The sequence below is a fragment of the Temnothorax americanus genome, unplaced genomic scaffold, assembly GCF_048541705.1.
Source record: "Temnothorax americanus isolate GAGA-0224 unplaced genomic scaffold, ASM4854170v1 Scaffold8, whole genome shotgun sequence".
Taxonomy (NCBI): Eukaryota; Metazoa; Arthropoda; class Insecta; order Hymenoptera; family Formicidae; genus Temnothorax; species Temnothorax americanus.
In genome coordinates, this window is record NW_027509802.1 from 6,325,403 (window position 1) to 6,346,579 (window position 21,177).

Genomic DNA, 21,177 nt, shown 5'->3' on the forward strand with positions numbered 1-21,177 from the left:
TGTGTGTGTGTGCGCGTGTGCGTGTGCGTGTGCGTGTGCGTGTGCGTGTGCGTGTGCGTGTGCGTGTGCGTGTGCGTGTGCGTGTGCGTGTGCGTGTGCGTGTGCGTGTGCGTGTGCGTGTGCGTGTGCGTGTGCGTGTGCGTGTGCGTGTGTGTGTGTGTGTGAGTAGTGGTAATAAGGGAGTTCCAATTCGGGGGCTCCGAGGGGGGTGAGGGAGGGGAGGGGTATCGGATTACGCGGGGGGGTAAGGGGGTGAGGGAGGTGGGGGTATCGGATTACGCGGGGTGGTGAGGGGGTGAGGGAGGAGGGGGTATCGGATTACGAGGGGAGGTGAGGGAGGGGGGTATCGGATTTTCGCGGGGGTGAGGGGGAGGGGGGTGTCGGGTTACACAGGGGTATCGGATTTCGCGGGGGTGAGGGGAAGGGGGGGGTGTCGGGTTACACAGGGGTATCGGATTTCGCGGGGTTGAGGGAGAGGGGGGGGTATCGGGTTACACAGGGGAATCGGATTACGAGGGGTGACTTTGGCATACCACCGGGATGACTCACCTGGATGACTCACCGGGATGACTCAACCGCGCCGCTGGTCCGCACCGCTGGTCCGCGCGGGGGGAGGGCGTCCGCGTTCGCGTTCGCGCCGCGGGTCCGCGTGGGGGTCTGCGAGGGTCCGCGGGGGCCGCGTGGAAGTCCGCGGTTGCGCACTAAACTTATACTCTTTAGTAGTAGACGTTTTTATTTCTACAAACTCGCTACGCGGTTTGCGTAGGCAATCAGCGCCTCGTCCATCAGGGGAAATCGACCCCTCGTCAGGCGGAACAGGTCCTCCGCGCGCGGCCGGGCGCGGATATTGTGCCCCAAACGGAAGCCGGGGCGCGGGAGGAGCGCCTCTTTCTTCAAACACCTCTACAGCGTTTTCAAACTGGGGAGCGTCGGGCCCCCTCAAAATTTCATTGTCTTCTATGTCTTTAGGCACAAAAGGTTCGCGCGGAGACATTACAAGAAACTTAGTTTAATCACCCAAACACAAAACAAGAAACTCGTAAAAAATATATACGTGTAACACTTTGCGCGGACTCGACGAAACTGAATTCAATGACGGTTGCAGAAGTCGCCAGAGAAAAAAATATAATGGCGGTGTATAAAACTGATAGTCGCGATACGTCTCGCATTACACCTGCGAGCGCCGATGTCGGCCAACATCGGTGTCTCGCTTCTATGTTATGATATACAATATTTGATTGCAAATTCAAGCAGTCGGAGTTTTGGCGGACGTCGCATATACGGCTCGAATAGAAATGCGCGCGAAGAAAATATAGTATGATTTATACTTAAAAAACAATCTATCTACGCAGTACGTTAAAGACAAAGGAAGAAATAACGTCATCGGGACGATGATCGACCCGATAACGCATCGAACCTGTTGGAACATGTTCGTTGTAAACAACATTTTCGAGGAAAAGGGGGGTGTTATCGCGTAGACTAAACAATTTCACGCTATTTTTTTACGACGCAGTACGTAAAAAAAATGAAAAAAAAAAAAAAAAAAAAATTACGTCATCGGGACGATGATCGACCCGATAACGCATCGAACCTGTTGGAACATGTTCGTCGTAAACAACATTTGATAAAATATAGGTAGGGATGGACATGCACGCAAAGAAATTACATCGTTTATTTAGTTGTAAAAAAGCCTGTTTATTTAACTCTTTTTTTTACATAATATATATTACATACTAAAAAACTAAAGCTGCGAGCTCACAATCGACGATCTGATTCGTATTGAACGCATCGCTAGCGTATATTACATTCGACGCTTCCTTGGGATCCTTCACAGTGGACGCGATATCGGAGAACTGGGCAAACTTTGCATCGACCGTCGCAAATATTCTGATCAAACGATCGAATCTCGCATCGATGCACCGATCGAGATCGAACATACGATGCATCGTCGATTTGATCATTCTCAAGCATACGTTTGCAGATTCGAGACGTATGAGTTTGATGTTATTAACCGTACAAACTCTCACCGTTAGCGGTCCAACGTTTATAAAACTATGGATATCTTTGAAGTCATTGCGAAAGAAATTCTGAATATTTTGCCGTTGCTCGTATAGTGCCTTCCACGTTTCGAGAGACAACAGCAGTTCCTTTCCTCGGCGAGGATCTTCAACGGCGATCTCCACGTAGCTCGGTGGACCCACGTTGATACCAATTTCGAGGAATTTGTATTCCGTAGCTGTCAGCGCGTATCGTCTGCTGAGTATACGAACCGCGCGACGATCCAACGAAATGCTGTATAAATTAAATGAAATTAGTTTTATTTATTGTAAGTATTACAATTTGCTAAGATATAAAAACTGGGGTAGGCTCTATATGTTTTTTTTATCCTAAACGAAACTTACTTATTACATTTCTTCTCATACGTTTGAGTTTCAACGTCGTGAATCGGCACGTAATAATTCATGGTATTCATGCGTTTTGCACCGTTGTTGCTGCTGCTGCTGCTGCTATTGCATCCTTCAAAAGAGAACATTTTCGCTCTCTAGGCTCTGAGAAGTTGACCGTCAGTACAAACGATCGCGACAAGACTGATCATATAAAATTAATCGAGTATACGCGACAATTCCCGAAGTAATGATGTGGTGGGGGAAAGGGAGAGGGGGAAATAATGTTTATAGAACTGCGCAGTGGATTTTTTTAGGAGAGGGGGAAGTAAAGCCTACTCTAACGATGATGATTGGAGAAGGGAAGGGGAGTAAGAAATAAAACACTATAAAAAGTTATATATAATTTATTTATTAAAAAAAGATTGCAAATCTTTATGGCGTCGCGCGCCACCACCAGTTAAATAGTTTTATTACATTTTGTAACGCGCAATTCTTTTTATGTTTTCCGCATCGCATAGTATTGGTGTCATCTAGTTTATTCAAAGATTCGATATCTTTGTAATGCGCATCCAGAGTCTCGACGATTAGGTTTTTTCGCGCATAATTCTCCAGCAGATCGACCAGCCATTCTCGTTTTTGGCATCTTTTGACGTACACAAGAGTCGGCATCTCGTCGTCATCGTCTTCTTTGTCTTCTTTTTTGTCTTCTTCTATACCAAGCACGGCCGAGGTAATCAGGCGTTTTACCATACTGTACGGCACGTTTCCGTCTTCCCATCGTAATCCATGGTGATTGCGAATCAACCAGGTAGCGCACGATTTGTCGGATTTTGTGAGGAGATTCCACGGCATGGGGTAATTAAAGATGTGATGCGTCAGAACGCAGCCTTTTCTCAGCACCGCCACCTTCTTCACGATAAATTTCATCCCGACGAGGAATCCTTGCAGGTCCACGAACGTTGGTACGGACATGACGAGATTTCTTTATCTTTCTCTCGCTCGTCGATGCGTCAATCGAAAGGAATGACGCGCAACTCTGCAAACCGTCTTGCGACACTCTGATTTATACTTCCCCCCTCCCTTACCCCTCTCAATAATTGTATCGGAGATTGATGGAAAGAGAGAGAAAATTTTCGTCGACGTTGCCGCGAACACTCATACTATTTTGCGCACTACGTTGGTCAACGGATTGTACTCGATCACGCGATCGTGTATAATGAGACAGTACGCGGTGGTATTCGACGGTACGTTCTCCATGCAATCGAATTCTAGTCTGACATCCACGGTAACGTTTTTGACGGATTTGTTTTGTCGAGAGCAATCGATGATCAACGAACGTTACGTAGAAAAGTCGAAACGGTGAGACTCGGTTTGAGATATTCGTATCCGTAAAACCCTTGGAGAAACGCGCGTACATATCGTACAGAATAGCCCGTCTGTGTTTACCAAAGTCCAAATTCAAGTCGTCGTACGGATAGACTTCCGAGTTTAAGTAGAGTTTCACGTTGGTCAATTTGCAGTAGTCAAATCGGCTCGTGTCCGCGGACATGACGTTCTTCCGATCCGTTTGCAGAGCGAAGACGACGTATCGCGGTTTCTCGAGCTGAGTCGCGGTCTGAATGGCCCACGAGTGCTTGGTCGTGTTCTGCAACAGGGGATACTCGTACAGATCCCACGAACGGAAACCCATACTTAGATATCGTCCGTTTTCCAAGGTGCGCAGCATCGACAGCTTGTTGACCTCGCTCAATACCACGTGAGGTATTCGCCACTGTATCTTGAGTAGTTTGACAGTAGGTTCCAACGCGAGACTTCCCATCAGACAATTGTTGTCGGTGCGCGATCGTATCAAGATTAATTCGTGACGAGCGTTGATCACCACGCGTTTGTAATCCTCGCAAAATCCCAGTAACAGGTTGAGCGGTACGCAGAAATTGAAGTATCCGTTCGCGTTATTATGTGGTTCCCAGCTCGCGTTTCGCAGGATCACGCTTCTGTCGGACGATATCGTTATGTAGTTCTTGAGCGTGCTGGTTATTCCTACGTTTCTGCAATGATCAATCTCCACACCGTCGAGCTCGTATCGAATTTCATCGAACATGAACGCGACGCAATTATTTCCCAATACCACGTTATCGGCTTGGCCGGCTGCTCCGGTCACCGTCAATGTTCCTTCGACGTAGAGAAAACTTTTGCACGGCAACGTATACAGATCCTGCTGTTGTATGGGTATTCGTATCTCGTCGCTATACTCGAACGTTGTGTTGGCGTACGGGTTGTACGTGTGAGTCTCGATCTTGACGATGCGATCGTCAAAGACCGGCTCGCCTCCGATGTTAAGAATTTCAGTCATCATTCAAATGCTTCGTATCACGAATCCCAGAGATTGTAAAAATTTAACGTTCGATGCGTTGAGCTTCTTTCTCGTTTCTGTTTTTGTCTCAGTTTTAACGCTACCAAATGTCGATTTGATGATATCGTCGATCGTCGCAGTCGTAAAGATATTCTTATTTGTCGCGTGCTCCGAGTCGTTCAACACGAGCATGTCACACGTCGCGCGTTATCGCTGTAGCCGTCGTACGTGCAATCTGACGGTGATCTCTTCTCCTCGAAAATCGAGCAATCGTCCGTCTTGATCTGTGACGCGTATCGTTAGATCCGTAACGCTTTGTGCGATGATCGGCAGATAAATGATCTGCGCCGGCGTTTCCGATATCTTATATCCCGGTGGTACGCTCGGTGAAAATTCGTGTATCGTGTGAACACGTTTGCCGTTGCTGTACGCACCCGCGGTTACGTTACACTCCACGCGGATAATGTTTACGTTGATAATATTAATCGACGCGTCCGACTCGTGCCACTGTCTCGGCTGCAATATACGCTTCGACGAGAATCCCAGCAGCGATCCAACGTTGTTCGGTTTGTTAAAGTTCACTCTGAAAGCGCACTTGATCTCGCTCTTCATCGTATTGTAATTTGCGCGGAGCACTATCGGGTATTCCGCGGTCTCGTCTTCGTAGCCGTTCGCGCGAGCGGTCGCCTCTCGCGCGATATTCGCGACCGACGTACGATCATCGTTGGAACGATTTACGCGTCGCGGGCGTTTTCGTGAAATTTCGCGTTTCAAAAACTCATTTATGGCTCGTATCTCGTACGATTCCTCGGGAATCGTAATTTCCGTGTCATCCTCGTCGAAATAAAATTTATTGTTCGAAGAATTCACGTTCAGAATCGTGTGATAAGTCTCAAAGCACGTTAGACCGAGTTCGTAGTCACCGTCGCTCAGATCCACTGCGGGAAAATAGTGCTCTGCGAGGATGCTGCTCTTCCCGGTCAGCGTGAACGTTATAGACATGTCGGCGGAAACCGTTAACGAATACTGAGTCACCACGGCGTACCGTCAGGCTTTAAATTAGCGTCGATCGTCCGGAGAAATTGCAGGCACAATTGTCCACAGATGTTCTGATCGTATCGCTGATAAGACGTGCAATTGTACTCGATCTTCGTCACGCTCGGCCCGAAATATCGCACCAATTCTTTCGGTGGTCGAAGATTGCCGAAACTGTCGAAATATACGACTCGATCTTCCTTCTTCGCGTACGCTACCCAATGAGTACCGAGACCCGCTGCGTCGTCCAAATTCACGATACCGCTCTCGTTTCGCGACGTACACCGCCGATCGGTAACGAATCACGCATGAAGACACCTCTGAAGAACGGTACGCGCAAACGCCTTGCCAGTCGATTCAATTGTACGTTATTCGTAATACCCGCGGGCATATTTAACGTCTTTTTGACGTTTTTTTTTTATTTTCGACGATACTCTTCGCCCGCGTTTGTGTGGGCCGAGATACAGCCCTCGTCCGTATTTGTACGGAGCGAGATAAAGTCCGCGACCTTCCACGGCGCGATTGTGACGTTGCATCTCTTCCAGCTGACGCCGCGCGGCTTTGTTATCGTTCACGGCCTTTACGACTCCCGCCGATCCGCCGGCCAGAGAACCGAGAACTCCCAACAACGGTAGAATCGGCAATACGCCGCCTCGTTTTGCTGTCGGAAATATCCGTTTTTTCGTTAGATTTTTTTTCTTCACAGTTTTCGATTTTTTCGTTTTCAAACCCATTCCGAGCTTTGTTTTAGCCTTTATGGTCGCCCAAACGGCTGTAGCGGCAGCTCTCTCTCCGAGAGTCGAATCTCTCGCGGTAATGCGTTTTCGCGCTTCCGCAGCGAGTATCTCGTCCGCCGCGTGTCTCTCGGTGAGGTCGCGGTTACGCGAATAGGCTATGTCGTGCTCGCGACACGCCGCGTCCAATGGATTAATACCTTGATCGCCTCTTGCCAATCGTTCTTGTAAACGAGTTCCCGGACCGCAAAATTGATAGCTGGGAATGTGTAATTCGAACAGAAGTGCGATTTAACAGGCCTCCACCATTTTTTTTCGTTGACATTTGCCGCAATCTTTTATCATTGGCGCGGGACCGTCGATGTGCGTTCGCTGCCACGGTCGATTGTAATGTTCGTAACAGCGACGATATGTCTGAACCTCCAAATCCGCCTTTAAATGTTTCGGAAGCTTGTCCCATACGTAGTGGACGTGATCGCCGCACGTTTGCAGCAGAACGGTTTTCGGCACAAATTGCAGCTGTTCGGCGCTCAAGTCGCGAATATCGGAAGATCTCGACAGTAGGACGAACATTTTTGCTACTGAGCGATTCGCGGTTCCGCTCGCCTATAAATAGGCGTTCGAGTCAGCCAGAAAGTCGCAGTGCGGAAAGAAATGAGATTCGTGCGTTGGCGATTCGCGTGACGAATTGCGACGACAGATCACGGTCGATGGGGGGCAACGTGGAGAAACGCAAGCACGGTACGATGTTACCGACTACTATACGCGCGATCATTTGCGGCCCTTCGAATTGCGGTAAAACCAACGTTCTGATTAGCTTGCTTGAAAGTCCGCACGGTGTACGTTTCGAAAACGTGTACGTGTACTCGAAATCGCTGCAACATCCGAAATATCGATATTTGGAGAATTTGTTGACATCGATCGACGAAATCGGCTATTTTACGTTCTCCAATAACAGTGACGTCATTCCACCGAGCGACGCACGTCCAAACTCGATCTTCGTCTTCGATGACGTGGCGTGCGATAAGCAAGACGCTGTGAGAGAGTATTTCTCAATGGGCAGGCACTCGAGCGTCGACTCCTTCTATCTCTGTCAGACGTACGCGAGAATACCTAAACATCTGATACGGGACAACGCGAATCTGCTGATCCTGTTCAAACAGGATGGTACCAATTTGAAACACGTGTACAACGATCACGTGAATACCGACATGTTGTACGATGAATTTTGCTCGTTGTGCCACGATTGTTGGCAATGCAAGTACGGATTCGTAGTGATAGACAAGGACAGCGCGCTTTCAAACGGGCGATACAGAAAAGGATTTAACGTGTTCGCGATACCGCAAAAGCGGTCAGTCGTTGCCGATACGTTGTCGAAGATGAAACATTAGCGTTATTACAGAGAGAGATCGACACTCTGCTTTTTGTTCCGCGATGGCTGCGATCGACGGGGGCGAGACGATTCGCGAGCGCGAGAAGGTCGTAAAAGAGATTGCAAAGACGAGTAATTCGATTCGCAAGAAACTTCGCGCTTTGAAGACCGGTAAGATCGAGAAGGACATTGAGTTGGACACGCACTTTAAACCTCTCATCGGGTCGTTGAAAAAGATCGTTGACAACTCGAGCTTGATCGCGGTGAAAAAAGAGGAGCCGACGGAGAGCGACGCTGACGCGAAAATCGAACCGCTATCAGTTCAACAGCGCGGGGAGGAGGAGGATGCTACACCGAAGTGATTATCCATGCCTCGCGCGATGACGCTAACCGACAATAAGATTGACTACGTGCACTGGGACGTCCCCAACGAGCTGGTGAATCGTCTGCGAGTGCTCGACGCTTCGCGTCAAGCTGGCAACAATGCCCACGACAACGAGATCATGTCGATCATCGAGGAACTTCGCGAAGCCGGGCTTATTATAAATTAAACCATGCGACGGCGATCCGTTCAATCAGCGTCGAAATGCCGATCAACAAGTTTGGATTGTTTGAGCACAGCGGAGACGCGACGAACGCCATTTCGTACCATCGATGGAGCGGATTAATGAGAAATTTTGTGTGCAATAACGCTCTGTGTCGCGCCGCCACGGACTTTGACGCAAAGTCGCGCAAGATTCGTCGCGTAGCGCAACCTGAGGCTGACGGCGACGCGGTTAACAAACTGTACGCTGATCAATTCTTTAAAATGTTGAACAATCGACGAAAAGAATCAGACGAGAAACTGACTGCGTTCGAGAAGAATCTGCAAGCGTTACGGACTGCGATAAACAAGCTTTGCCATTCGAGTACCGTTGAATCGGACGCGACAACAAACAACAACAACAACAACAATGGACAAACGGTTCAGCAGAAACGACTATCGAAAGGCGTCGAGTGAAGAGAAGCAACGATTCATTAACGACGGCGATGAACGGCAACGAACGACTCGAGAACGGTTGTCGGACAGCTGTCTAGCGGTTCGAGAACGCTTGTCGGACGGTTGTCAAACGGTTCAAAAACAGCTTAAAAACGATTACGAGCGGTTTAGAAACAGCTGCGAACTATGCGGAGACAGAAAAGGCTACAAACGGCTAAAGAACGTCGACGACGACGACGATGAGTGGTAAGAAGCAGTTAACTGACGACGACGAACGACAACGAACGATTCACGAATAGTTCAGAAGCGGTTACGAATGGTTCAGAAGTGGTTACGAACTCTTCAGAAGCGGTTACGAACTGTTCAGAAACTGCTACGAACGATGCACTAGAAGTAGATACGGCGACAACGAAACATGAGACCGTTAAAATCGACCGATGTGGATAAAAATATCGAAAAGCGACGGTTGGTGGACGAATTGCACGCTCCGGCGAGAAGAAATTTTCCCCGAAGACACGTCATAGTGCGAGGGTACGACGACCTGTGGCAGGCTGACATCGTCGAGATGCGTCCGTACTCGCGTTTCAACGGAGGCTACCACTACATACTCACCGTCATCAATGTGTTGAGCAAGTATGCGTGGGCCGTGCCGCTCAAGAGTAAAGGTGGCAGCGAGACGGCTGACGCTATCGCTGAGATAATTCGAGATAGCGAGAGGTGCCCTAGTAATCTACAAACCGACATGGGGAAGGAATTTCACAACACCGACGTGCAACGTCTCGTGAGAAAACACGACATCAATCATTATTCCACGTATTCGGTGTTGAATGCGTCGGTCGTCGAGCGATTCAATCGTACGTTAAAGAACAACATGTGGAAGATGTTTACGCTCAACGGAAATTACAAGTGGGTCGACGCGTTGCCGCGACTCGTGTCGGATTACAACGCGCGCAAGCATCGAACCATCGGCATGCGACCCGTCGACGTTACCCCCGCGATCGCCGAAAGACTCTTGGCTACGGTGTACATACAGCGCGATAAAGATCGCGGGCCCGGCAAAATTCAAAGTGGGCGACTCGGTACGCGTCAGCAAATACAAGACAATTTTTGAGAAGGGTTACACGCCGAATTGGACCACCGAGGTGTTTAAGATCGTTAAAGTGCAGCGTACCAATCCCGTAACCTATCTACTCGAGTACTATCGTGGAAAATCCGTCTCTGGAGGGTTCTACGAGCACGAGTTGCATCGCGCGACTTATCCAGACGTGTATCTCGTGAAGAAAGTACTGCGCAGGAGGGGCGACGAGGTTTACGTTAAATGGCTGGGATTCGATGGATCGCACAACTTTTGGATACACAAGAACAATGTTATTTAATTCGTGCAAACTGTATTTTATTTTTAATATAAAAAATAATACATGTAAAATATTTGAAATATGTGATACATATACAGTATATAATAAAAAATATTAAATACTAAATACATGTGCGATATTCTTATTAATATCCCTTCTCATATATATGTATGTATGTACGTATGTGTGTTTATTGTCTTTCCCCTCAGGGTTTACAAGGCGTTTTTAAACGAGGAACGTACCCAAACCTCTTACAAGCGTTCCCCTTTATTCAATTCCTGGCCTTTTGCGACCTCACAATAAGTCTTTTTCCCTTCCCTTATCCCTCTCCTCTTCCTTCCCGACTTAGTTCGCCTCCCTCCACCTCTTCCTGTCTCATCTCTTCCTTCCTGTCTATCTCCTGCCCAGGGTCTGTTGGCCCTCTTCCCCTCTCCTGTGGAGTTTCTCCTCCGTCTCTCTCGTGCTCTCCTCCACCTCCTACCTCCTCCCGCTCCTGCTCTCCTCCTCTCCTCCACTCTCTCTCCTATTCTAATTTCCCTTCCCTCTCTTTCTCTCTCTTATCCTCGCTTTCACCCATCTGTCCTCCGCTATCTTTACCCTTGGCCTCTTTCTTGCTTTTCTTCTATCCTAGTACCCTCCCCTTCTCCTCCTCCCGTTCCTAGCTATCAACGTTATCCCCTCCCCTTTATACCTCCTCCCATTTTCCCTCCTCTTCCTTCCATTCTATCTCCCTTCCATCCACCCACAGTCTCCTGTTTTCCACCCTCGCTCTTTTTCCCTTGACCCTTTCTTCCTTCGCCTTCTCCAACATCCTCCACCTTGTCCTCCTCTCCTCCATCGACAGGTCCTCGTCCACCCCAATCCCCCACCTCTGCCTAACCTCTCCAAATCTTCCCAGCAACTCTGCCCTCTCCCTCTCATTTTTCATCTCCACTATCAAAACCTCTCTCCCTCCTACCCCTTTCCTTTCCCAGACCCTTCTAATCTTTGGCTCTTTCCCCAGTACCTTCTCTGCTACCCGTACCATCATGCCCCTCCTTTCTTCCGCGTCCCTTCCATCCAACCCTCTCCATACTACATTCTTTTTTCTTCTCTCCTTTTGCTCTCTCTCTTCCTCCAGCCTCTTTACTCTCTCCTTTAGTCTCCTCGCCTTCTCTTCCTCTTCTTTCCTCCTTCTCTCCATCTTCTCCCTCAGTCCTTCTCCTTTCTCCCTACCTTTCCTCTTCTCCAAATCCTCACTTCTCTGCTTCTCCAGTCTCCAGCCTTCCCCCTGACCAAGCATCCTCTCCCTCTCCTTCCTTTCCTCTTTTTCCTCTCTTTCTTTCCTTTCCTTTTTTCTCCTCACTTCCTCCTCCCTGTCTTCTACCGCCCTCCGCGCTCTATTCCTCTCTTCTGTTCCCTCCTCCTCCCTACTCTTCTCCTCCGGTCCTCCCTTGCCCTCCTTGGCCGTCCTTTCTTCTCTGTAGCCTCTGTCTTCCTTCTCCCTGCTCGCTCTCCCTTCTGTTTCCTTTTTATTCTCATCCTTCCTTCTCCCCCCTTTTTCCTCCCCCTGTGTATGTCCTCTTGCCGCGTACCTGTTCTCCTCCTCCTTTCTCCTATCCTCCTCGCTGGCCACCTCCTCCCACCAGTCTCTTCCCCACCCCTTCTCGCTCCAACCTCCCTCGCTGCCTTCCGTTCTCTTTTCTTGCCACTCCCCTGTTACTCCTCTTCATCCTCGCTGGTTCCTTTTCCCTCCCTCTCCACCCGTTGCTCTCATCTGTCTCTCTTTCCTCCTCCTCATCCTGCTCCTCGCTTTCCTCGCACCGCCAGCGCCCCTCCTCCAGCCTCTCCAACCTCACTCCAATCTCCTTTAATTTCTTCCTGATGCCTTTTCCTTCCCGTCTTATTTCTTCCCTGATTTCCTGGCCTATCTTCCTGACTTCTTTCCTGATCTCCTCCACCCACTCTGTCTCCTCCGACCTTTGCCCCATCCCTGCCATCGTCTCTTTTCCTATCCCTGTATAAACAAGCCGTATGTATGTTATTTATTGCACCTCTCTTCTCACTCTATCTCCGTCCGTCTCCGCCTCTCCCTCGCCTCTCTTGTTCCTCCTCTACTTACAGTCCTCCTTCCGCTCTTCCACGGTTTTTCTCCTTCGCATCTCCCTTACACCTTTTCTTTTCACCTTCCGTATAATTTCCTCCTTTACACTTCACCTCTGCCAGTGCGTTCAACTTTTCTTGGTTCCCTACCTCTCCTCTCAGTCGTGCCATCCCTTTTCAGCTGCTATCCAGCGCCGCCGTCTCACTTTTTTCCATTTGCTGCGCCCTCTATCCTCTCCGCTTTCTCCACACAACCTCTCGCCCATTGCTGTCCCGCGCTGCCGCATCTATTATCCTCCTCTTCCGCGCTCATCACCCTCGGCGCGTCTGCGCGAGCGCCGCGTTGCTCTTGCGTCAGTTCTGTTGCCCCCGCTCGTCTCCCCCCTCTCGCTCCATCAGTCTCTTTCCTAACCTCCATATTACTCCGTCTTTTTCATCCTCCGTTTCTCTCCTCCTGCTTCGATTTTCCCGTCTCCTTCACTTCCTCGTCTTCCTCTCTGCTTTCTCCATCCAATCCACCTCCTCCGTTCTCTCTTTCTCCTTTCTCTCTCTACTCGCACCACGTTCTCTGCTCCTCTCTCCTTGGGCCGTCCACCACGTCCAAGTCCGTTACGCAATCCCTCCCCTTCTCATATATAATACGATATTTACTTGAAGACTATTTCTTACATACATACATATATGTTATACTACATACATTACATACATACATTATATTACATATATACATTACGTACATACATTTATATGTACATACATACATATATTTTATTACATGTATTGCATACATTACATACATACATGCATACATACATTATATTACATACATACATGAATCTTCACTGTTCCTTATTATGATAACTACTATGATAAAAATATGCGATAATGTCCCCACGGCAACGTATTGTCGAATCCGATACGATATATCGCTTATCGTCGTACGGACTCAGAGCGATTTTTGTCTCGCTAATAGTGTACACATCGTGCATTTTCGATCTTATACACGACTGCGGTCGAGACATTTCAATCTCATCGTTCAAACACCGCGTGTAGTCGTCGAATGTGATGGTGCGCGCGATGACGTTGCTTTTGACACCTTTCGCTTTTTTACAATCTTTTTTGCCATCGACTCGCAAGGCGTACATTTTCGCCCTAAGTCCAACGAATTCGGTCATAATGACCCCGTTGTTTTCATCCTTCATCAGGCCCGGCACTTTTTTATTGACGAGAGGCATATCATAAGCGTTATCTACCGCATAGTCACTTGTGTCAAACCTGACTATATCATGTTTCATGTTCTCGTACGCGTCGTCGCACTTGATATGATAAATCAAACTGTCCGTGTCGGTATACATGATTCTACACGAGTCGCGGTACAAGGGAGACATGTATTCGTGGTGAAATTCGTATAGGCACACCTTCGACAAGTCGAGGATGCACATGCCGACGTAGATCGGTTTGTCGAATTTCACCTCGAGTTTGCGCAGTTCGATGGCTACCAGATTTTCTGAAAACACGCTACTGCTGTGGAAATTCGGTCGCGCGATTATTGCCTCTGCACCGTATCTACCTTTTCACTTCGTCACTAATTTTACATCGACGTGATTTCGTACATTCTCCATTGTTTTCCCAAAAACAGCGTTATTCATTAATTTATATAACGTTTTTTCGAACTCATTTTTGGCTTGTGTTCTGAATTTTGTATTGAGTTCGATGTAAGAGCGGAGCCACTCAGATTGAGCGAATTGCAATACGCGATGTATTTTAGTGATGCGAATGCCATGGCGCGTGCACTGTTGCAGATTGCGATAATGTTCTCTTTTGAAGGATGCAATAGCAGCAGCAGCAGCAGCAACAATGGTGCAAAACGCATGAATACCATGAATTATTACGTGCCGATTCACGACGTTGAAACTCAAACGTATGAGAAGAAATGTAATAAGTAAGTTTCGTTTAGGATAAAAAAAAAACATATAGAGCCTACCTCAGTTTTTATATCTTAGCGAATTGTAATACTTACGATAAATAAAACTAATTTCATTTATTTTATACAGCATTTCGTTGGATCGTCGCGCGGTTCGTATACTCAGCAGACGATACGCGCTGACAGCTACGGAATACAAATTCCTCGAAATTGGTATCAACGTGGGTCCACCGAGCTACGTGGAGATCGCCGTTGGAGATCCTCGCCGAGGAAAGGAACTGCTGTTGTCTCTCGAAACGTGGAAGGCACTATACGAGCAACGGCAAAAAATTCAGAATTTCTTTCGCAATGACTTCAAAGATATCCATAGTTTTATAAACGTTGGACCGCTAACGGTGAGAGTTTGTACGGTTAATAACATCAAACTCATACGTCTCGATCTGCAAACGTATGCTTCAGAATGACCGAATCGACGATGCATCGTATGTTTGATCTCGATCGGTGCATCGTTGCGAGATTCGATTGTTTGATCAGAATACTTGCGACGGTCGGTGCAAAGTTTGCGCAGTTCTCCGATATCGCGTCCACTGTGAAGGATCCCAAGGAAGCGTCGAATGTAATATACGCTAGCGATGCGTTCAATACGAATCAGATCGTCGATTGTGAGCTCGCAGCTTTAGTTTTTTAGTATGTAATATATATTATGTAAAAAAAAAAGAGTTAAATAAACAGGCTTTTTTACAACTAAATGAACGATGTAATTTCTTTGCGTGCATGTCCATTCCTACCTATATTTTATCAAATGTTGTTTACGACGAACATGTTCCAACAGGTTCGATGCGTTATCGAGTCGATCATCGTCCCGATGACGTCATTTTTTTCCTTTGTTTTTTACGTACTGCGTCGTAAAAAAATAGCGTGAAGTTGTTTAGTCTACGCGATAACACCCCCCTTTTCCTCGAAAATGTTGTTTACAACGAACATGTTCCAACAGGTTCGATGCGTTATCAGGTCGATCATCGTCCCGATGAAGTCATTTCTTTCTTTGTCTTTAACGTACTGCGTAGATATATTGTTTTTTAAGTATAAATCATACTATATTTTCTTCGCGCGCTTTTCTATTCGAGCCGTATATGCGACGTCCGCCAAAACTTTGACTGCTTGAATTTGCAATCAAATATCGCATATCATAACATAGAAGCGAGGCACCGATGTTCTGGCGGACATAGGCGCTCGCAGGTGTAATGCGAGACGTATCGCGACTATCAGTTTTATACACCGCCATTATATTTTTTTCTCTGGCGACTTCTGCAACCGTCATTGAATTCAGTTTCGTCAAGTCCGCGCAAAGTGTTACACGTATATATTTTTTACGAGTTTCTTGTGTACGAACGTGTTTTGTGTTCGGGTGATTAAACTAAGTTTCTTGTAATGTCTCCGCGCGAACCTTTTGTGCCTAAAGACATAGAAGACAATGAAATTTTGAGGGGGCCCGACGCTCCCCAGTTTGAAGACGCTGTAGAGGTGTTTGAAGAAAGAGGCACTCCTCCCGCGCCCCGGCTTCCGTTTGGGGGCACAATATCCGCGCCCGACCGCGCGCGGGAGGACCTGTTCCGCCTGACGAGGGGTCGATTTCCCCTCATGGACGAGGCGCTGATTGCCTACGCAAACCGCGTAGCGAGTTTGTAGAGATAAAAACGTCTACTACTAAAGAGTATAAGTTTAGTGCGCAACCGCGGACTTCCACGCGGCCCCCGCGGACCCCCGCGGACCCCCACGCGGACCGCGGCGCAAACGCGAACGCGGACCCTCTCTCTCCGCGCGGACCAGCGGCGCGGGTGAGTCATCCCGGTGAGTCATCCAGGTGAGTCATTCCGGTGGTATGCCAAGGTCACCCCTTCCCCTCGTAATCCAATTCCCCTGTGTAACCCGATACAGCTCCCTCCCCCTCACCCCCGTGAAATCCGATACCCCTGTGTAACCCGACACCCCCTCCCTTCACCCCCGCGAAATCCGATACTCCTGTGTAACCCGACACCCTCCTCCCCCTCACCCCCGCGAAAATCCGATACCCCCCTCCCTCACCTCCCCTCGTAATCCGATACCCCCCTCCCTCACCCCCTCACCCCCCGCGTAATCCGATACCCCCCCTCCTTCACCCCTCACCCCCCGCGTAATCCGATACCCCTCCCCTCCCTCACCCCCTCGGGGCCCCCGGATTGGAACTCCCTTATTACCAATTACCACTACTTGTGTGTGTGTGTGTATGGATTTTTTGTATACTATTTCTACAATTTTTTAGATACCGGGTTGAAGTTTTGCACACAAATAGAGTATCATGGAAAGTATGTGTTTTCCTCCAATTTCATTAAAATCCGTCGACCGACTTTTAAAGGGATTTGCATTTTTTAGAAAAGCGTGTTTTACGCTATAGCTTTCTCAATATTTGAGATATCGATTTATTTTTAATTTTATCATATTTTTCAGTTTTTTCTACCCCAATTTCATATATAATTCTTTAAAATTTAATTAATCAGTTCTTGAGTTATAAAAATGTCAGTGAACTTGGCTGTTTTTTTTAACAGAATAGGGTAACTTCTTCATTATTAACAATTTTTATTAATTCTATTATATTTTTTAGTCTTTTCTACTCCTATTTCATATATAATTCGTTAAGATTAGTTTTGGATTTGGTTGATTAGTTACCAATTTCTGTTAAAAAAAAAAAAACAGCCAAGTTTACTGAAATTTCTATAACTCAAGAACTGATTAATTAAATTTTAAAGAATTATATATGAAATAGGGGTAGAAAAAATTAAAAAAAGTATGCAAGTAGAAACTTGCACATTGCTTCCTCATAGTTTTGAAGTGTGTAAGTAGAAATTTGCACATTGTTTTCTCATAGTTTTTAGGTGTGCAAGTAGAAACCTGCACATTGCTTCCTTATAGTTTTTAAGTGTCCAAGTAGAAACCTCCATATTGCTTCCTTATAGTTTTTAAGTGTGCAAGTAGAAGCCTTCGCTCACTAAGCTCTTCTATAATGAAGCCTGTATTTTATTCGATGTATAATTATTAGTATTTTATTGTTTTGGCTTCCTCATAGAGGAAGCTTTGTCAGTGAAGGCTTCTACTTGCACACTTAAAAACTATAAGGAAGCAATATGGAGGTTTCTACTCCGTAATAATATTGCTATGTTTGTATTTTTTTGTTTTTAAATAATATTCAAATAATATCAAAATTATTCAAACAATATCAAAATTATATAATTAGTTTTACGGAGTGGGTACTAAAACTGCCCACTCCAACCCTCTCCTTTCTCAGGCCGGTCTTGGGACAACAAATTTTTTTTGTTTTTCTGAACGTGTTCAGAATGTTCTAAAACGTCGAAAAATTGGATTTTTAAAGAATGTCTGTATGTGTGTATGTGTGTATATATGTGCCAAATTTACCAAAATGTCTATAACTCTGGAACTAATTAACCGAATTTAAGTTTTAAATATATGAAATATAGGGGTAGAAAAAAGACTGAAAAATATAATAAAATTAGAAATAGATCGATATCTCCAAATTTGCGGAAGTTAGAGCAACCACGGACATTTCTAAAAAAATTCAAAATTTTTTTTAAAAAGAACCCCTTTACCGATCATCACTAAATTCAACACCAACCTTTCTTGAATGATACTCTATCGATTAAAAAAAAAAAACAGCCCGATATCTCAATATTTGCGAAAGTTAGAGCAACCACGGACATCAAATCTGTACATACACACATACATACATACGGACATTTTTTTTAATGCGATATTTTGACCTTTTACAACAATATGAACATATTGGCATAAAAAACTCCAAAACCGATCTTTTCTTTGGTTTCTTCTCTACCCCTATTTCATATATAATTAATTTAAATTTGGATGACTAGATCCAACTTTATACGCAAAAAAAATCCGTAAACGATTTCACGAAAACAAAGCTTCCTCTATGAGGAAGCAAAATATAATAAAATTAATAAAAATTGCTAATAATAAAAAAGTTACCGATTTCTGTTTAAAAAAAATCTACGTGATTGCTCTAATTTTCGCAAATTTTGAGATATCAAGCTAAATACAACACCAATCTATCTTTAATGATACTCTATTCATAAAAAAAGTGTGCAAGTAGAAACTTGCACATTGCTTCCTTATAGTTTTTAAGTGTGCAAGTAGAAACTTGCACATTGCTTTCTCATAGTTTTTAAATGTGCAAGTAGAAACTTGTACATTGCTTTCTCATAGTTTTTAAGTGAGCAAATAGAAACTTGCACATTGCTTTCTTATAGTTTTTAAGTGTGCAAGTAGAAACCTGTACATTGCTTTTTCTATGAGGAAGCCAAATTAATAAATATCTACTAATAATTATGCATAAAAAAAAAACAGGTTTTCTCATAGAGAAAGCAATGTACAGGTTTTTACTTGCACACTTAAAAACTATAAGAAAACAATGTTCAAGTTTCTACTTGCTCACTTAAACAAGTTTCTACTTGCACACTTAAAAACTATGAGGAAGCAATGTACAAGTTTCTACTTGCACATTTAAAAACTATGAGAAAGCAATGTGCAAGTTTTTTTTACATATATTTTTATATAAAAAATGTTTTACCAGAATATATAAAAATTGATAATTATTAGGTAAAATAATGACTCTCGTTTATTTTTAAGATTCGAGTGTCTGTGAAGTTGGCACCTCATTTTCAAAAATCGGAAATTTTATTAAGAGTTCCATTTGCACCCACAATAGTTTTACAGTTCCTGATGTATTTCATAAATAGTTCCGTCGATTTAGATAAAAATATAACGATTTAAAAAAATGAGGTGCTAACTTTAAGTGGCACTTCAAGTTTCGAAAATATTTATTTTTATCACGGAATTCTATAGTTCTTGAAGAGTTCTATAGTTCCTGATAGGTTTTAGCGATAGTTCTGGTCTTTAAGTATTTTTAAATAATTTTTTAATCTGAGCGCTGGCACCTCAGGTTTCAAAAAAATTGATTTTTATCATGGAATTTTATAGTTCTCGAAGTGTTTCGTGCGCGACCGAGGTACCCTCGGGACACGAAGTATGCCGGGACCACCCTGTCCAGGGCGCGGGGCAAGAACCAAGGACGTAGCGAAAAGAGGGTTCAAAAAACGCTCGCCGGGTTTTCTGACAAACACACTTTATTGCACATAGAGTATTTCTCGCATTCACGCACCCGAGCACCCGGAGCATTCGCGGGATGGCGGGACGGAAGTCTTGAGTCGCTCCTTCTGTCTGCGTGGCTCGCGAAACGGAAATCTTGTAGAGCGGTAGATGACCGCCCTCGCGTCCGGAGATCTTGCTCGCGGTTAACGGATATCTTGTCGCGAAGCAGACGAGCGACCGCGGTCACGAGGTGCGAGATGCTCAGGCTTTCCCTTGGTCTCGGGTACGCGATAGTGAGTTCGCTTTTTACACAATCACTATACGCTGTACATTCACGATGAACGTGTTCACGAACGGCGCGGCACGACAAAATGGCCGCGAGAGAGGGGTCGATATCGGGATCGAGCTCCCTTCGCTGAGTTATTGAGAAGTGCTCGCTTGCACTTACGCTCGGTTATCACAACACTTGTTGCAATCACGATACCCGGGCTGCCTGCAGGTGACGGTCTCGTTCGCCGTCTGTACGGTCTTGTAGATGAGGATCACGGTACCGCACGCGGTGATCACGTGATCTGTTTATGCTCGTTGCCCACTCGATTGCGGGCGACAACTCGTCAATCTCGTCTGACGAGAGATATTGCGCGACGACTAATGCCGCTCGCGACAACACTTATACGCTCGAAACCACCCTCGCACAGGGCGTCCCGCGTTCCCCAATACCGAATTCCTCGCAGTCGGAAAACGGCTCACTCTTCGCGGCACGAGCGAAAGAGCGATTCGAGATGTTTCACGCGGCGATCTCACGGATGCGGCTCGCGATGAAACTTGATTACGGACTTCACGCACTGGCGGTCGAGACCACTCCCGATAGGCACAATGTCGCGAACGCCCGGCTCGATGTGTCTCTTGTCGCGGCAGAGAACAGAAGAGAGCGCGGATCGATATCGATTATCCTTCGTCCCGATAGGAGACCCTCGGCGGGGGGGTATGGGCCTCACGAAGGGCGAATCACATCGATCCGCGATGTAACGCGTTGCGCGGTATACATATTTCGGAATACGCGTGCGCGTTTTGCAATCGCGCTGTCGAAACGGTAGCGCGATACTCGGGTGATCTCGGATAAGGTCGAGTCAAGCCCGAGGGTTGTTTGTGCTTGCGCCAGGGGCGATGACTTTCGCGACAGCGCCCTGCCACCTGATTTTACCTTAATCCTTAACATACCGCCCGCCTCGAAGCTTTAGTTTCGAAATTTTCTGACTTCGAATGTGATGAAGTTCGAGGAGGTCGATATGTGAACGCACGATCTTTTATGAGCCAATCGAACGCAGCTTACATACTATCGCAGAACTTTATTTACAAGACTTAAGCAATAAGGGTAACAAGAATATCACGAACCGCCCGCCGTGGCAGACAGTTCAGCGACGCGAAGGCTGAAGAGAAGTCGAATCGTTACTAGAAGTCTCGTCAGAACGCGTCTCACAGTCAATCGGCAGCAAACACAGTTTTACTATCGGCCGGGTATACTCGGACGTCGCGGTTTTGACATTCACAACACGAATCAATCCATCGGAACCGGCGTGGCACTGGGTAATTCGACCAAGCTCCCATTTACAAGGAGGCAGTGTGGCATTCCGCAATAAAACGAGCTGCCCAACTTTCACGGGCGTTTGCAATTGTCGCCATTTAACACGCTGCTGCAACGTGTTAACGTAATCTGTTTGCCACAATTTCCAAAAGCGCTCGGTCAAATGTCGAACTCGTTGCCACCTCGACAACCGATTTTCATGCAAATCTAA

At 46.2% G+C, this 21,177-nt stretch overlaps 3 protein-coding genes and 1 pseudogene across 10 annotated transcripts in view; 2 read left to right on the forward strand and 2 right to left on the reverse strand.

Moving 5' to 3' along the window:
- Nucleotides 1-21,177, forward strand: part of LOC143907328 (uncharacterized) — a 156,163-nt gene that overhangs the window by 111,314 nt on the left and 23,672 nt on the right. The gene's annotated exons all lie outside the window — the stretch shown is intronic.
- The window catches only part of Ttll5 (Tubulin tyrosine ligase-like 5), a 184,687-nt gene that overhangs the window by 8,822 nt on the left and 154,688 nt on the right, over nucleotides 1-21,177 (forward strand). The window lies entirely within an intron of this gene.
- Nucleotides 1,083-3,359, reverse strand: LOC143907304 (uncharacterized). Its single transcript, XM_077423987.1, has 3 exons — nucleotides 3,104-3,359; nucleotides 2,403-2,517; nucleotides 1,083-2,292 (listed from the first exon to the last, which is right to left on the reverse strand). Exons 1-3 carry the CDS (start codon nucleotides 3,357-3,359, stop codon nucleotides 1,734-1,736), a joined length of 930 nt encoding a protein of 309 aa, XP_077280113.1. The 3' UTR covers nucleotides 1,083-1,733.
- The window catches only part of LOC143907127 (uncharacterized), a 225,763-nt pseudogene continuing 215,471 nt past the window's right edge, over nucleotides 10,886-21,177 (reverse strand). The window contains exons 2-3 of the transcript XR_013259727.1: nucleotides 12,317-12,452; nucleotides 10,886-12,211 (exon numbers count right to left, since the gene is read on the reverse strand). The product of XR_013259727.1 is annotated as an uncharacterized LOC143907127 (transcript). The remainder of the gene's footprint in view (nucleotides 12,212-12,316; nucleotides 12,453-21,177) is intronic.

What these genes read in the sequence shown, in the direction of transcription:
- LOC143907304 (XM_077423987.1), bottom strand. Translation starts at nt 3,359, where the DNA reads ATGTCCGTACCAACGTTCGTGGACCTGCAAGGATTCCTCGTCGGGATG. An exon ending in GATTACCTCGGCCGTGCTTG is followed by an intron (nt 2,518 to 3,103) that starts GTATAGAAGAAG and finishes TCTCTTTTGAAG; the next exon opens with GATGCAATAGCAGCAGCAGC. An exon ending in TATGAGAAGAAATGTAATAA is followed by an intron (nt 2,293 to 2,402) that starts GTAAGTTTCGTT and finishes TAATTTATACAG; the next exon opens with CATTTCGTTGGATCGTCGCG.